This window comes from Protomyctophum bolini, assembly GCF_963924005.1.
Source record: "Protomyctophum bolini genome assembly, chromosome: 15".
In the NCBI taxonomy this organism is placed as follows: Eukaryota; Metazoa; Chordata; class Actinopteri; order Myctophiformes; family Myctophidae; genus Protomyctophum; species Protomyctophum bolini.
In genome coordinates, this window is record NC_137876.1 from 17,070,688 (window position 1) to 17,087,345 (window position 16,658).

At 45.9% G+C, this 16,658-nt stretch overlaps 1 protein-coding gene across 2 annotated transcripts in view; it reads right to left on the reverse strand.

Annotated features, from left to right (window-relative positions):
• LOC308329395 (NBAS subunit of NRZ tethering complex-like) overlaps nucleotides 1-16,658 on the reverse strand; it is a 113,159-nt gene that overhangs the window by 34,704 nt on the left and 61,797 nt on the right. For both annotated transcript variants that reach the window (XM_080783663.1, XM_080783662.1), the window contains 8 exons: nucleotides 13,060-13,137; nucleotides 11,651-11,805; nucleotides 10,581-10,693; nucleotides 9,665-9,778; nucleotides 8,830-8,943; nucleotides 8,199-8,356; nucleotides 6,767-6,844; nucleotides 5,062-5,238 (listed from right to left, as the gene is read on the reverse strand). In XM_080783663.1, the coding sequence (XP_080639789.1) occupies nucleotides 5,062-5,238; nucleotides 6,767-6,844; nucleotides 8,199-8,356; nucleotides 8,830-8,943; nucleotides 9,665-9,778; nucleotides 10,581-10,693; nucleotides 11,651-11,805; nucleotides 13,060-13,137 (987 nt within the window). The remainder of the gene's footprint in view (nucleotides 1-5,061; nucleotides 5,239-6,766; nucleotides 6,845-8,198; nucleotides 8,357-8,829; nucleotides 8,944-9,664; nucleotides 9,779-10,580; nucleotides 10,694-11,650; nucleotides 11,806-13,059; nucleotides 13,138-16,658) is intronic.

Genomic DNA, 16,658 nt, shown 5'->3' on the forward strand with positions numbered 1-16,658 from the left:
CCCTAGACACTACCTCTCCAGTCACAGAGATCCCTCAAATCTCATCTATCCAGCTCGTTCACCCAGTCACCACATTGTGGTGGATGGAGGCCTATGGAACTGCCACGCAGCTACCAAAAAGAATATGCCTGAATTCATTTCAGGCCACGCCTCCCTCAAGTCTCTGCATTTCCTTGCTCTGACTGAAACCTGGATCACCCCAGATAACACTGCAACTCCCGCCGCCCTCTCTGTTTCACACAAGTTCACCCACACCCCTCGCCAAACAGGTACAGGGGGTGGTACAGGGCTACTAACATCCCCCAAATGGAATTTCCGTGTCTTAAATCTCTCTCACCTTTCTCTGTCCACATGTGAATTTCATGCTATCTCAATATCACAGCCAGTCCCCCTCATCCTCATTGTGCTCTACCGCCCTCCAGGAACTCTCGGGAACTTCCTGGAAGAACTAGACTCTCTGATGAGCTCGTTTCCGGAAGATGGCACCCCTCTGATTCTACTGGGTGACTTCAACCTTCCTACCGCAGAGAAGTATCTTCCCGTTACATCCCTTCTGGCCTCATTTGACCTCTCCCTATCTCCCTCCCCTCCCACTCACAAGGCTGGTAATGTTTTGGACCTTGTGTTCTCCAGAGCCTGCTCTCCCTCCACACTCTCTGTTACCCCCTTAATTAGGTCTGACCACCACTTCATAACCTTCTCCCTCTCTCTCTCCACCCTCCCGCCTAAACCTGTTAACCCTCCGAACGTCACCTCCCGACGCAATCTCAAGTCCCTAAACCCCTCCTCCCTCTCATCCTCTATTCTCTCCTCCCTACCCTCCCTGGAGTCCTTCCTCTCCCTCTCACCTGACACTGCAACCTCATCCTTCCTCTCCTCTATCTCATCTGCATTCGACCAACACTGCCCGCTCTCATCCAGGCCAGCTCGCTCATGTCCACCGGCTCCCTGGCTATCTGAAACTCTCAGATCTGAACGAACACCTCTAAGGGCAGCCGAAAGAAAGTGGCACAAGACAAAGCTACCAGATGACCTTTCCCACTTTCACTCACTCCTCTCTGCCTTCGCCCTCTCACTAACCACTGCTAAAACCTCTTTCTACCACACCAAAATCCAATCCTGTACTTCTAACCCAAGGAAGCTCTTCTCCACTTTCTCCTCCCTCCTTAAACCCCCTCCCCCCACTCAACCTGCATCCCTCACTGCTGAGGTTTTTGTCAACTACTTCGAGAAGAAGGTTGATGATATCAGCAGCTCCTTTCCTCCCCTCCCACATAAAGTGGCATCTGACTCAACCAACACTAACCCCAACATACCATGCATGTCCTCCTTCTCTCCTCTTTCCCCAGACGAGGTTCTACAACTAGTGACATCCTCTAGACCTACCACCTGTCCTCTTGACCCTGTCCCGTCTCCAATCTTCCAGACCATCGCACCTGATCTGCTCCCCTTCATCACCTCCATCATCAACACCTCAGTAACCTCAGGCTGTGTCCCATCTGCCCTCAAGTCAGCCAGAGTAACACCACTCCTCAAGAAACCAACTCTTGACCCCTCAGATGTCAAGAACTACAGACCGGTATCACTCCTTTCATTTATTTCTAAAACCATTGAACGTGTTGTCTCCAACCAGCTCTCTCTCCATCTCTCACAGCACAACCTGCTGGATCCCAACCAGTCCGGATTTAAGAAGGCCCACTCCACAGAAACTGCCCTGCTGGCAGTCACAGAAGCACTACATGCTGCCCAAGCTGCTTCCCACTCTGCAGTACTGATCCTCCTAGACCTATCGGCAGCATTTGACACAGTGAACCACCAGCTGCTCCTAGACACCCTAGCGGATCTAGGCATCGGTGGAACGGCACTAAAGTGGTTCTCTTCCTACCTCACCGACCGGACCTACCAGGTTTCCTGGAAAGGTCTGTTATCATCCCCCCGAACCCTCCAAACTGGGGTCCCACAGGGATCGGTTCTTGGTCCCCTCCTTTTCTCACTGTACACTAAATCCCTTGGCACTATCATCTCTGCTCACAATATATCCTATCACTGCTACGCCGATGACACACAACTGTTTCTATCCTTCCCCCCCTCTGCCACTCAGGTGGAAGAGCGCATCACCGCATGCCTGGCTGACATCTCACAGTGGATGTCCTCCAACCACCTCAAACTGAACCCAGACAAGACTGAGCTTCTCTTCTTCCCAGCTAAGTCCTGCCCTATGCGGGAGCTAACTATCTCCATAGACAACGCCCTGGTAACGTCTGTCCCAACAGCCAGGAATCTTGGTGTTGTCCTGGACAGTCAGCTCTCGTTCAAAACTCACATCACAGCTGTCACTCGATCCTGTAGGTTCACACTCTATAACATACGACGAATTAGACCATTCCTCACCCAGGAATCAGCCCAGCTCCTAATCCAGACAACAGTCTTGTCAAAACTTGACTATTGTAACTCCCTCCTTACTGGCCTACCAGCATGTGCACTTAAGCCTCTCCAGCTGATCCAAAATGCTGCAGCTCGCTTGGTCTTCAACCAGCCAAAATTCTCACATGTCTCCCCCCTGCTCCGCTCCCTCCACTGGCTCCCGGTCGCTGCCCGCACAGAATACAAAACCCTGATGCTGGCATTCAAAGCAACCAAAGGTATGGCTCCCCCATATCTTGCAAGTATGATCGAACCCTACAAACCCTCCCGCTCACTCAGATCAGCCAACGCAGGGAAGCTGGAAGTACCCTCACTAAAAACGCCGGGACAACGCTCCACACGTCCCAAACTCTTCTCCCTTCTGGCTCCAAAACTGTGGAATGCACTTCCCATTGCAGTCAGAACTGCAGCATCACTCCCAATCTTCCGCCGTAGTCTGAAAACCCACCTTTTCAGACTCCATCATGGCCCATAGCACTTACCCCACCCCCTTAGATAGCAATTCTAGTAGTCATAGCACGTCATAGTACATATGTGTAGCATAGTAGTATAGATGTATAGCTTATATGTATAGTTTCATTATAGATATTCCACTGTTACTTTCTTAGCTACGCATGTTTCATGATAAATGTCTTTATGTGATGTATTCCCATGCTTTTGTTCTTCCTTAATGTAAGTCGCTCTGGATTAAGAGCGTCTGCTAAATGCCTAAATTGTAAATTGTAAATTGCAAGTACCACAAGTAGAAAGTACATTATGCAGATTGCAGAATGTCCCTGTTCACAAGTTTTCATTTGTATAAAGAAACTAGAATCTTAGTTACGTTGCAGCGCAATGGGAAGAAGGAAATTGCGGGATTTGACAGACTCCACTTCATGTTTCAGCTGTGTTTTTAAACCCAGTATTGTGCCCTTCACATGTATTAACGGATGGGTATTATTATTTGTTGTTTTTTGGGTCAAACCCCTCAATACCCCTTCAATGCATAGAAAACTGCATTTTGGCACAGTATACCTACAATGCAAACACAACAGGTCTTACAAAGCATTAGTCCAAATGTCTCTTGCAATGTGCAATGTCTTCTTCTGAAGATAACAGATATATGATAACTAATTTCACATCAAAGCAAATCAAATAACATTAAATAGCCTCACATTAAACAGCGTTGTACTGTTTTGGTTTACTTACAATAAATTACTGTTTTTGGATACATTAGTTAGCACCGTATATGTTTTGGGGGACCTTGACTGATTTATACTAGGCCTACAATCTTTTGGATTGCAGTGACCCCACATTGTTTCTTCGGGAACAATATTTGTAGTTACAATGAGGGCTACATGAGCCGAAGGGAGAGAAACACTTCGTCTCTCTCCAGTCCGTGCGTATGGCACGGTGGTGGATGAATAACAACGGATCAACGGAACTGACTGACATAAACACACCGTTACAATTCAGAGGCACTTCATTAAGAAAACTCAACTAATAACGCTTGCGTGTGTTGATCTGCCCGATGCTGACGTTAGTATACAGTATAATGGTTTAGAATTTAGATTGTTTTCTTCTTGGACATGCGTTTGTGGGCACAGTGGCAGGGGGTGGAAAGCCGATTTGAAAAGCTGATTTGTCCCATGGTGTGCACTGCGCAACTGTGCATGGGAGTAAAACATGCTGAAATCAAACTACACATGCACGCGCGCGCACACACACACACACACACACACACACACACACACACACACACACACACACACACACACACACACACACACACACACACACACACACACACACACACACACACACACACACACACACACACACACACACACACACACACACACACACTCAGTCAGCACAGTTCAAGTCCCCCTCCCTCGTAACCTCCACTGGCTCGATGCGAGCCAAAAATCCTCCACAGTGTGAACACGGTACGTCCGTGTCTGCACTGCAGTGACACTGATGCAAGGTTACTATGAGACCGTGGTGGGACTGGGAAATAAATAATGCGCGGAATAACTTGGCATCCGACTGCGCGCGTTGTGGCGACGGAGAATTGTGTAGCTTAGTGCGTGTGGTGTAGCCGAATTGGGGGTTGAGAACATGAGGGGGATGTTGCACAGCAATCGGTGCCCCCTACATTAAGCTGTGTCCTTCCCAACATGCAGTGCGGGGGCTGTGGGGACGCTAGGTGTGTGTTTTGGGGTAAATGTATTAAATGTGGGTATTTCGCACGGTAAGTCTGCGCGGCAGAACCGGCGCGCACATTGCTGCGGGTGCGGAGGGCGTTTTCTCGCGAGGTCCCGGGAGGCTTGTGATCGTGTCCATGGAAGTCGGCAGCAGTGACGCCAAACAGCAATCCGGGCCCGAGCTTGTACATGTATATAAATTCTTTTGAAAATAGCAGATTTAGAAAATGTTTCGGATGAAAAAAGTGAAAAAAAAAAAACAAGAGATATTTAGGAAAAGTCTTGAAAGGGGGAACCTTCTGTGAGCTTCACTGGGCAAAGACAATCAACTTTAAAATCTCAAAATGGGTCAGAAAGACCTCCCAGATCTTATCAGTATAAGATGGCGGCGGCGGTGGTGGTGGTAGTGTGTAGGGCATGCAGGTTCCCTGTCTGTGTGGCGCGTTCTTACGGTCAGCGGGCGGAGGTAGCTGAGAGAGTCTTTCCACCAGCGGTGGTCCGTGACGGCGCTCAGCACGGCCTTGGTGGTCAGTCCGGTGGTGGACAGCACCTCCATGGTCTTGGTGGTGGTCTTGTGGAGCAGGACCCCCGCTGCTCCCACGGGGGAGGCCCGACGGGGAGCACTGGTCTGGGGGGGCAGGGGACCAGGAGGACGGGCGTGGGGTGGGGAAAGGAGAGAGTGAAATTAACACGCGTTTTTAAAACAAGTTGACTGCCACCTGGTGGGCGCAGAGCCAAATCGCAGACTGCCGCCGCCGGTTGTAATGTGACACAACGCTGAATTCACATCCAGTTTGGCCATCTTAGGTGATAAATAAATAGGATCAATGCTATAGCGAGCTAAAATAAAGCCATCCTTGCTCTAGAAAGCGCCAATGTTCCAATCGGGATCACCGGATAATCAGCAAAGACCTCCGAACATTGCACGTTTTATCCAAACCATGTAGAGCTCATTAGATTTTGAGTTATTCAGCTTTTTAGAACTTTAGTCAGCCTGTATAATATATATATGAAAAAATAAATAAATCAGCGATCGGGTTTGATATCAATAATAATGCTTAATTGGAGTAACGTTCTGTCATGAGCAGTTCATTTGTTAATATGCTTTAAGTCAAACGGGGTTTCCATCGGACAGAGTGGGATAGGTGACACATTTTGATGACGTCATCGCACTGGCATGGCAAAGGATTCTGGGAAACTGAGGCCGAATGCATTACAATGGCGGCGGCGGTGCCGCGCAGCGTGTGCATTCCTTCTCCGCTCGGTTGTTGTGATCTTTGGAATATTTTCCAACTCTAACGACAAGCGACGACGCGATTTTAACCCATTTTGGGCTCCCTTTTGGTGTTTTAAACATTATGTCATAACTTAGCTATTGAAAAATAGCAGATCTACAAGCTCGTAGCGTGCCACTCGAGCTTGCTATTTTTGAAAAATCGTGAAAAATGTGGCACAAATCTTTCAATGTATATTCTTTCAGAGCCAACGTTTTTAACTCAAATCTTTGCTTCTGAGGGGTTCCTGGAATAACATATTTTCAGATGGGGGGGGGGGTGGCCAATTACATATCATTTTTGGGGTCCTTGACATGAAATATTATTCACCACTGATACAGAAACGAGGTATTTCGGAAAACTGATTTTTTTATTTTATTTCGACGTCAGGCCTAAATGGGTTAAAATGGATATTCATGACGAGTGGTGGAGGGCAGGGAGGTCTGGAACATGACTGTTTAGTCACGGCATTACAATTTACAATTTACAATTTAGGCATTTAGCAGACGCTCTTAATCCAGAGCGATTTACATTAAGCAAGAACAAAAAGCATGGGAATACATCACAATTAGATTAGAAACTGTTAACAGGCCATAAATTGATTCACCCTACCGCTCCCGTTCTAAGCTGCGGTGGGACTTGGGGGGGGGTGGGGGGGGTTCTCGTTGGGTTGCAAACAATATGAAAAAATTCAACTGTACTAGTCAGTATAGGGGATATAATAACATCCGGAAAGGGAGGGAACAAAGCAGGCAGGAGAGGTAGTGGAACAACCCTGAACGTAACATTTACACCTCATCAGATATATCACAAAACACGCTGGAAAATAACACTGCACACGCACGCACGGGCACGCACACACACACACACACACACACACACCTGGGCGTGGTCTTCCTCCGGTCCTCTGTGGGGGTCCGTGGGGTCAATCATCTGGTAGTTGACCACCTGGTACAACACCTGGAGCAGAGAAACAACAGAGTATACATTTAACCCTCAAAGACCGTCAGGCCGGGGGCACGGTGGCACAGTTGGTAGTGCTGTCGCCTCACAGCAAGAAGGTCCTGGGTTCGATTCCCGCTTGGGACGCTGTGGGTGCTGGCGGCGTGTTTCCTCCTCCGCGTCATCAGTGCCCATACCCGAAGGCAGGGTTGGCTTTGAAAGGACCTTTCTGTGTGGAGTTTGCATGTTCTCCCCGTGTCCCCTAGGGTAGGTACCCTCACAAAAAACATGCAGTAATCCTGGTCCCTAAACTGCCTCACCCTGGCCAGCCGGGGCGCCTGATGGAGGGGAAAGGAACGTGTTCCTTCCACGCGCTACGTCCAACCAGGGAAACTCCCCCCTGTCAGGTGTAAAGGAGCAACTTGGACACTCAGGCATGAAGGAAGCATGAGTTCAAGTCCGTTGCTCTCCCCTTGTCCCCCATATATGGGGACTAGGTTGGTGGAGGGTGTGTAGAGCCCAGGATCACATTAGATGATTGACACAGGGGTGAAAAATGGGTTACAAAATCGTGGGATAAAATATATTTAAAAAAAAAGACCATCAGTTTTGATGAGTAAACCTTTGTGGAGATCTTCTCAGTGCCATTCAGGATGGAAAATGAAATCCATTTGGATTTGGGGAGAAGTAGTTTCATAAGGGGCTGGTATGTATTACTTGATATAAAGAGAACAAGTTCAGTTCACTAGTCTACACTCTAGTCTACACCTGCCTTCATTTCATCTGATTGTCTGTCTGGCAGGCACTTAACAAGCGTGTCTGTTAGAGAGAGGGGCAGAGAAGAGTGGCTTTGCTCAACTTGATTTATACTTATATTCTCCACTCTGATGAAGGTACATGTTCGATATATCATGCAGCCTTACTTATTAGCCTATATTTTAACTATTAAAAAAAATAAAAATAAAAAATAAAACTTTTTATTTTCGATTTTCGATTATTTTGGGGACGGCAACACATAATCGAAAAATCGATTATTCGGCGGCATCCCTACCAAGAACCCTGAGTATCAGACCATCAACCAAGAACCCCGAGTATCAGTGGCTCTGATCTGGGAGTCCTTGACACCAAAAACGTTTGGGAACCCCTGAAGTAGAGGGTACAATAGAGGGACCCCCAAACGTTAACTGTCATTCCTCAACCGTTTCGGACGCGGGGCGGAATCGGGGGGCCGGCACCCTGGTTGCGTTCCTGTGGGTCTGGACCTTTCCGAGTGACCGGTCCCCGATCTTCCGTGATCGGATCGCCCCTAATTTTAACCCTCAAACCACCATAAGAAACAATGGTGGACGGACGTACAGACATTTAGACAGACCTGTGTCTGGAGGTCGCTGGAGGCCCCCAGGAGCCCGTGGATGCTGTCGGGGGGGCAATGGGTCAGGGCGAAGGCCAGCAGCTGTTGGCGAGCGGCCAGGTCAGCATAACCCTCACACTGTCCCAGAAGACTGCAGACCTCCCAGCCCGGGGAGTAACCTGGGGAGAACACGGAACCAAACTACCATCAGCACTGTCCCAGAAGACTGCACAACCTCCCAGCCCCGGGGCGTGACCTGTGAGCAGCGCGGCGCGTTGCGAGCTTGTAGAGCGGCTACTTTCAGCAAGTGTAAAAATCAGTCATTACGACGGCATCATGGCCTCCCAAAACACATTTTAGTCGACTAAATCAACTGTAAATGTGGTCGACTAAAATCTTATGACATTTAGTCGACTAAAACTAGACTAACACTGAAACATTCCATGGGTGACTAAAATGTCAAAGACTAAATGAAAACGTTTCAAGAGACAGTGACTAAAACTAAAATCTAAATTTGCTGCCAAAAACAACACTGCGGTCAGTTTCCATTCTCGAAGTGGCCTGCGCCTTTGATTCTAGCTTAGAAGAAGTCTTTATAACCAAAGTCATTGGATATGTATAGCGATCGAACCGTGTGCGTGTGTGTGCGTACCTGCGTGCATGAGGTCCTGACAGTGGATGTAAGACGCCTTGAAGTCCAGACAATGCAGAGCCTGCTCTGCCAGCAGGGTCAACACCTGACCTTTACGCTTCACCTCCTCATCTCCTGGAGAGAGAGAGAGAGAGAGAGAGAGGGAGAGAGAGAGAGAGAGAGAGAGAGAGAGAGAGAGAGAGAGAGAGAGAGAGAGAGAGAGAGAGAGAGAGAGAGAGAGAGAGAGGGAGAGAGAGAGAGGGACAGACAGACAGACAGACAGACAGACAGACAGACAGACAGACAGACAGACAGACAGACAGACAGACAGACAGACAGACAGACAGACAGACAGACAGACAGACAGACAGACAGACATAGTGTATATATATATTATTATATCTTTTTTAAGAGTGAAGAGAGCTTAGATTTCAGTGGCGAAGTGATGTCGGTGAGTTAAATGTAGGCCTATTATATGAAAACACATACTGTCCCATTATGCAACTAAGCGAATTAAATGGAATAACATTCGATTGTATATAGGCCTATATAATATAGGCCTACAAGGAGGTTAAATTTGGAGGCTATTGTGCAGTCAAAGTTACCAATACAAGCTAGTTAATTCAGCATTCTTTTATTGATCGGTCAGAACGGCATGGTAGGTCCGAGGCCTACCGTGCATGCGTGTGTGCGTGGCTGAGCAGGCTCTTTGATGTGAGTCAGAGATCAATGAACACACAGGAGAAGACATCGAGATCAAAACAAATACAGTATGAAGCCCTGAACCCCAAACTACTGGGCATACTGTGTGTGTGTGCTCGCGCGAGTGTGTGTGTGTGCGCGCAAGCTCGTGTACCTGCCACTCGGAGCAGTGCAGCCAGGTTGAGCAGCGTAGCGGACTGTCTGTAGGCCGTAGAACACTGAGAGATGCACTGCTCTACCACCGACACACGGTTCGACCGCAGGCGCACTGCATGGGAGAGAGAGAGACAGACAGACAGACAGACAGACAGACAGACAGACAGACAGACAGACAGACAGACAGACAGACAGACAGACAGACAGACAGACAGACAGACAGACAGACATGAAGAGAGCAAGCGTTGCATTTAAAAGCACTTCATTAAAACAAATCTGTGATAATTTTAGAGAACTTAATGTATGTAAAATAAAACAACACCATTAGACTACCAGTGGGCAGCACTTTTGAATGGATTCCAATGGCGTGTGCGGCTGTGCGCACACCCGTCCTTGTGCTGGGCGTGACGAAGGCGTTGCCTAGCAACCTGGACAGCACTACAGGTCTGTTTTTAGCTTTACACGTTTGATATTGATACAAAGCTTATAACCTGCGATTAACATTGCGGGTTTGGCATCCAAATTACATTGCATTACATTACATTAAATTAAATAAATAAATAAATAAATGGACCCTTGCGGTTCCATTTGTTTCATTTCACGCTCTCAAGAGTTACATTATTGTTAATCATCAGAATTACTTACATTACAAGAAGTCTACATAATTGGATAAACATAAATGATAAATGTGTTATTTTTTATCAACATTAATACATCAATAGTAATACAGCATGGAATTGTTTTGCATCTGAGAGGCTATATCACCGTGGCTCAAATGCAGAATAAATAATGGTCCTCGACATGAAGAGGATTGAAAACCACCGATTTACAGCAATGGCGTTTACGGGAAGAAAACCAGATATGGCATGTCTGTCTTTCTTTTCCCGTTCTTTCTCTTTTGTCTTGGCTGGTACCTTGCAGTGGCAGGATGCTGACACTGAAGTCCTCCAGCAGACAGAGGGCGCTGATGAGATCCAGTTCCTCCTGGATGGCTGGAGGACGATCTGTGATGAGCTGGAGACACGCCCTGATGCACGCGCGCGCGCACACACACACACACAGTACTGACTCAAAATGCAATTAAATTGTAAGTTACACAATGCTTACCCCATTTAGATCTGAGGCCGATTAAAACAAAAAGTATTCTAAATCTTAAAAGCAACCCTGGCTAATGAGACAAATATGCATTAAAACATTATACTTGCCCTCTACAACTAAAATAAAAACGCCTCAAATATTTATTTATGTCATAAATAAACAATCTTTCACTCTATAGAGCGCCGCAGTCCCCGCCCCCTTTCAGAAAAGCGAGTGGCCCAGGAAGTGGAAGCCCCATGCATTCTCCCATCGGCACTTTTAATATAATTCATTTAAAGACGGTTACGCCGCGGACAAAGCCAATTCGGATCGTGACGAATCATGACAATGAACACAATATTTTGGGACGATCAAATCATTAGAAAGAAGAAAAGAAAGTCAGGAGACAACACTATTTGTTTTATTTTTCGTCTTATAAATTATTTGATCGGCCCAAAATATTGTGTTCATTGTCATGATTCGTCACGATCCGAATTGGCTTTGTCCGCGGCGTAACCGTCTTTAAATAAATTATATTAAAAGTGCCGATGGGCTTCCACTTCCTGGGCCACTCGCTTTTCTGAAAGGGGGCGGGACTGCGGTGCTCTATAGGGACTGCTCCTGTCGCGAGTCAATGATGTCATAGGTCCATGTGGTCTAGCCCTATGGAATGTACGGAATGCATACATACATTGTTTTTGTTTTGTTTCAAAGATTTGCACACATTTTCACGATTTTTTTTCCAAAATAGCAGATCCACAGCAGCACTTGCCACACTATGAGCTTGTAGATCTGCTATTGTTCAACAGCTAAAGTTTAAAAAAAATGGTTTAAAATGACAAAAAAAAAAAACGATGGTGACACAGGTGCACTCCAGGTGTCAATGGATTCAATCAAGCATTCTCACCTGGCCAGATCCATGCATGGGTCCTTCAGTGCGGTGGAGGAGTTGAAGTATTCCCTGGCCGCCGCCAGCACCAGCTCTACGCTCCTGTCGTAGGACACTCTGAGAGACAGAGCTTTGCCCCGGAATGACACGCTGACCGGCACATCCTGGCCGACCTGGGAACAGTGATGGACACTTCATAGCATGTTACAGTACGTCCTGGCTGACCTGAGAACAGTGATGGAGACATTATAACATGCTACAGTACGTCCTGACTGACCTGGGATCAGTGATGGACCCTTTATAACGTGTTACAGTACGTCCTATTAGCTGACCTGGGATCAGTGATGGACACTTTATAACATGTTACAGTACGTCCTATTAGCTGACATGGGATCAGTGATGGACACTTTATAACATGGTACAGTACGTCCTATTAGCTGACATGGGATCAGTGATGGACACTTCATAGCATGTTACAGTACGTCCTGGCTGACCTGAGAACAGTGATGGAGACATCATAACATGCTACAGTACGTCCTGACTGACCTGGGATCAGTGATAGACACTTTATAACATGTTACAGTACGTCCTATTAGCTGACCTGGGAACAGTGATGGACCCTTTATAACGTGTTACAGTACGTCCTATTAGCTGACCTGGGATCAGTGATGGACACTTTATAAAATGTTACAGTACGTCCTATTAGCTGACCTGGGATCAGTGATGGACACTTTATAACATGTTACAGTACGTCCTATTAGCTGACCTGGGATCAGTGATGGACACTTTATAACATGTTACAATGTGTCCTATTAGCTGACCTGGGATCAGTGATGGACACTTTATAACATGTTACAGTACAGAAAAAAAATACAACATCAACAATGCAAGTTGTTGCAATGCATGCCAGAGCAATGCCCTAACTTACCGTAACCGTGTCAATCAATCAATCAATCAATCAATCAATCAATCAATCAATCAATCAATCAATCAATCAACATGTTATATGTTGTTCAAATAAGTGTTATGGGGAATTCTTCAGCAGATATGGCAGATTTTACTCTGAAAAGCCCCTCCCTTCCCTTACCTCACGCTGGTCACACTAAAGTCTCTCTAGAGGCGTTAATATTCCAAACGAGAAACGTCAGAAATGAAGACAGAACATAGTGCTTTTGGTCAAAACCATGGAGAGGCAGTTACGAGGCATTCATTTGGAGCCGTAAACAAGGGAGTGAACGGCAGTGTGCGTGCACAAAACACCAAGGAGTACGCTGCAGAAGGAGAGGCCGACATATTTTTATCAATAGAAAAAAAGACCTTCGTTAGGACACGTGTACACGTCCTTAGCACTCCGTGGTTCCTCAGCATAATTAGTGCTAAATAGCTCTCTCTCTCTCTCTCTCTGGGACGGTCAGAGGCCGACGTACCTTTGAGCAGTGCATGAGCTGACCTGCCAGACGGATGTTTTCCACACGGCTGGAGCACAGCAGTGACTCCACAAACACCTGGAGCAACAGAGAGGAGAGTGTTAAACACACAGCAGTGACTGCACAAACACCTGGAGCAACAGAGGAGAGTTTAATAAACACACAGCATTGACTCCACAAACACCTGGAGCAACAGAGAGGAGAGTTTTAACCCATTTAGGCCTGACGGCGAAATAAATAAAAAACGTTCGCTCTGAAAGAATTTATATTCAAAGATTTGTGCCGCATTTTTATGATTACAAAAAAACAGCAGACCTACAATCTCGTAGCGCGCCAGCTTCAAAAGCTAAAGTATAACATAAATAATGCTTAGTTAAAACACCAAAAGGGGTTTCCGTCCAGAATGGGTTCACAGCATTGACTCCACAAACACCTGGAGCAACAGAGAGGAGAGTTTGGAACCAGCACACATAATTTCCATAAGTCTAACAGTAGAGCTCACATCAATCTGATTAGGGGTGGAAAATAAAATTGTGCCATATATTAATTGCGATGAGAACAAATGTCAAAAGACTATTGTTTAATGTTAATTTTCAAATTCATTATTTTTGATTTATTATAATGAAATCATTTTTTTTTTTTTTTTTGTAGTGTAATAAAATTGAAGTGAATTATTCTGTTTTCATTATGGATAGCAAGCCCTTTGTGTATTAGTTACACGGTGAAGGGGGGAATAAATCATGTATTGGGATCTTAGATGCATCTGTAATCGAATGGTAGCCCTCTGAGCGTTTTAGTGTTTCTGACGTTAATCGTGTCAAGCATCTAGACCAGTGGTTTTCAACCCTTAAAGGAGAATTCCATACTAAAAGGCTTTCTTACCTTTCTTTGTAGTTGTTACGTCCCCACCAAAGAGGTCCAGGTGTTATTTTGTGCAAAAGCTCCTTATTGGCTGTTTCCCCTACCATAAGCCCTAAATGAATTGCATTGAATTGAATGGGAATTGAATGGGGCTATGGGGTGTTGTGCTAATTCGCTTATTTCCATCGCTCAAAATTATAATTTCTTTGTATATATCCTCTCTTCATAATGTAAATAATATCCCAAGCGGCACACTTTACTACTTCTTTCGATGGAAATAAGCAAACTAGCATAACACCCCATAGCCCCATTCAATTCCCATTCAATGCAATGCAATTCATTGAGGGCTTATGGTATAGGAAAATAGCCAATAAGGAGTGTTTGCACAAAAAAACACCTGGACCTCTTTGGTGGGGACGTAACAACTACAAAGAAAGGTAAGAAAGCATTCTAGCATGGAATTCTCCTTTAAGTTTTCATATCAATGCCCATTATTTATTCAGCATTTGAGCCACGGACCACAAAAAAGTAACATAGATGGCAATACAATTATTAAGCTGGGGACCACCTGGAACTCCCTCAGGCTGACCTCAATCGCTGCTTTATCCCATTCTTAACACTTAGAATGCTGAAAGCGTTTTTATACGCTTTATTATACCCACCCGTGATAAGCGCATAACGTTTTTATACGTTTTTTTATTGATTACTATAGTTCAACTATATTTGCGCCCAGACAACTCATAATGTAACACCGATCGGCTCTAAAAAGAGTTAAACCCCCCCCCTGCTGAAAAGAGGTGTTGGTCTGAGAAGCGTCTGGCACCGCCTATTGGTTGGTCTATGCGAGGACGTACGACGTAATGGAGACGGCCGTCCGGCATAGACCAACGCAGATGTCAGGGGATCTAAAATGGATGGGACAATGCTCTTGTGTGTGTGAATACACTCGATTCCCCCTCCCCTCCTGTTTCTACATGGTTTCTCCCGAGGGAGAATTGTGGGGGGGGGGGGGTCTCTTCCTCTTGGATCGCATTGGCAGTTCCCCCCCCACTCCCCACTGCTTTCAACTGCAAGGCTTGCCTTGCACTCTCATTCTTGGAAAAAGATACAACGCGATTTGCTCTCTGCCCGTATATAAACCTGCAACGATCGGCATTTGATTTCATAACGTTTGCCAGACACATGGAGTTAGTCATGGACAGATTGCACATCATTATCGAGGGACCGCCATGATACGTTGGTCGCTGATCGCAAGCCATAGCGTCTTCGCCAGCAGACACTATCTATCGGCTGTGATTGTAACCGTTGCATTCATTATAATTTCAGTGATAAGACCGCAATGAAGACGTCTGGGACGTCATTGACCCGTTTGTAATGTATAACGAATACACACGTCTCATCCTAAACTGCGGAGGCCGTGGTGGATAAAGCTATTTTCCCTATAATTGTTGACGTACTGCTGCTGCTGCTGCTTTGCTCGCATCCAACCATCCATCCCCCTTTCTCGTTGTTTTTTCTTTCCAAACACGTTGACGTGCTGCTTCTGCTGCTGCCGCATCCAACCATCCATCCCCCTTTCTCGTTGTTAATTTTTTTCCAAACACGTTGACGTGCTGCTTCTGCTTTGCTCGCATCCAACCATCCATCCCCCTTTGTCGTTGTTTTTTTTTTTCCAAACACGTTGACGTGCTGCTTCTGCCGCATCCATCCACGATCGTCGTTGGTTTTTTTTCCAAACATGTCCAGACATAATCCGATCCAGTCTCGCGTCTCACCTTATAGATCGATGAGGTTAGTGGTATGTCTGGACATGTTTGGAGCGGCACACGACAATCGACAATAATGTTGATTATGCAAGATCATTTCCTCAAAGCCTAGTTGCCCCCCCCCCCCCTGTTACTGCGATTGTAGCTCGAATCACAGAATGAGTTCAATGAGCGTAGGGAGAGGGCACATATGGGGCTACGATTGAGGCTGATTTATATTTTCTAACAACTTAGGAGAGAGACTGACCACGATGCAGGCAGTAGAAAGTTTCCAAGTCCGTTTTATGATCAGATATGTGCATCAAGACTCTCTGCTTTCATAAGAAAAAAACTAATACTGTAATTGCGAATGCAATGAGCACTTACTATGAGACCTAGCAGATCACGTCTGTCTGTCTGTCTGTGTGTGTGTGTGTGTGTGTGTGTGTCTGTCTGTCCCACTTACTGTATATGTGGACCTGGCCCTTTTGTGCCCATATATGGAGCTGAGTGATTTGTGAGTCATGGTGACATGAGTGTGATGGCGTGGTCCTGCTTTGGGGACTCCTTATATGGTTATGGCTGAGTCATGGTGACATGAGTGTGATGGCGTCTTTTGTGACCATATATGGAGCTGGCGTGGTCCAAGCACTAACTATGACACCCTGCAGATCATGTCTGTAATTTATTCTAATTGTTATTGCAATTTACGATCTGCGTTCGCTTTCCGCGTTCGCGCGTCTTACTCGTAATAATAAAAATCACACCCCTGTGAAGTGAGCAGTGCAATGTTGTGAAGTGAGCAGTGCAACATTGCACTGCTCACTTCACTGGGGTGTGATTTCTATTATTATTACAGTATTAGTATTTTTCTTATGAAAGCAGAGAGTATTCTGTTTCATACGGTATATAGTATGTACATGTCGCTATAGGCCTTATTTTGTGAATATTTAGTTGTTAGGTCCATGCTTTCTCTAAAATTATCTTTTTCAG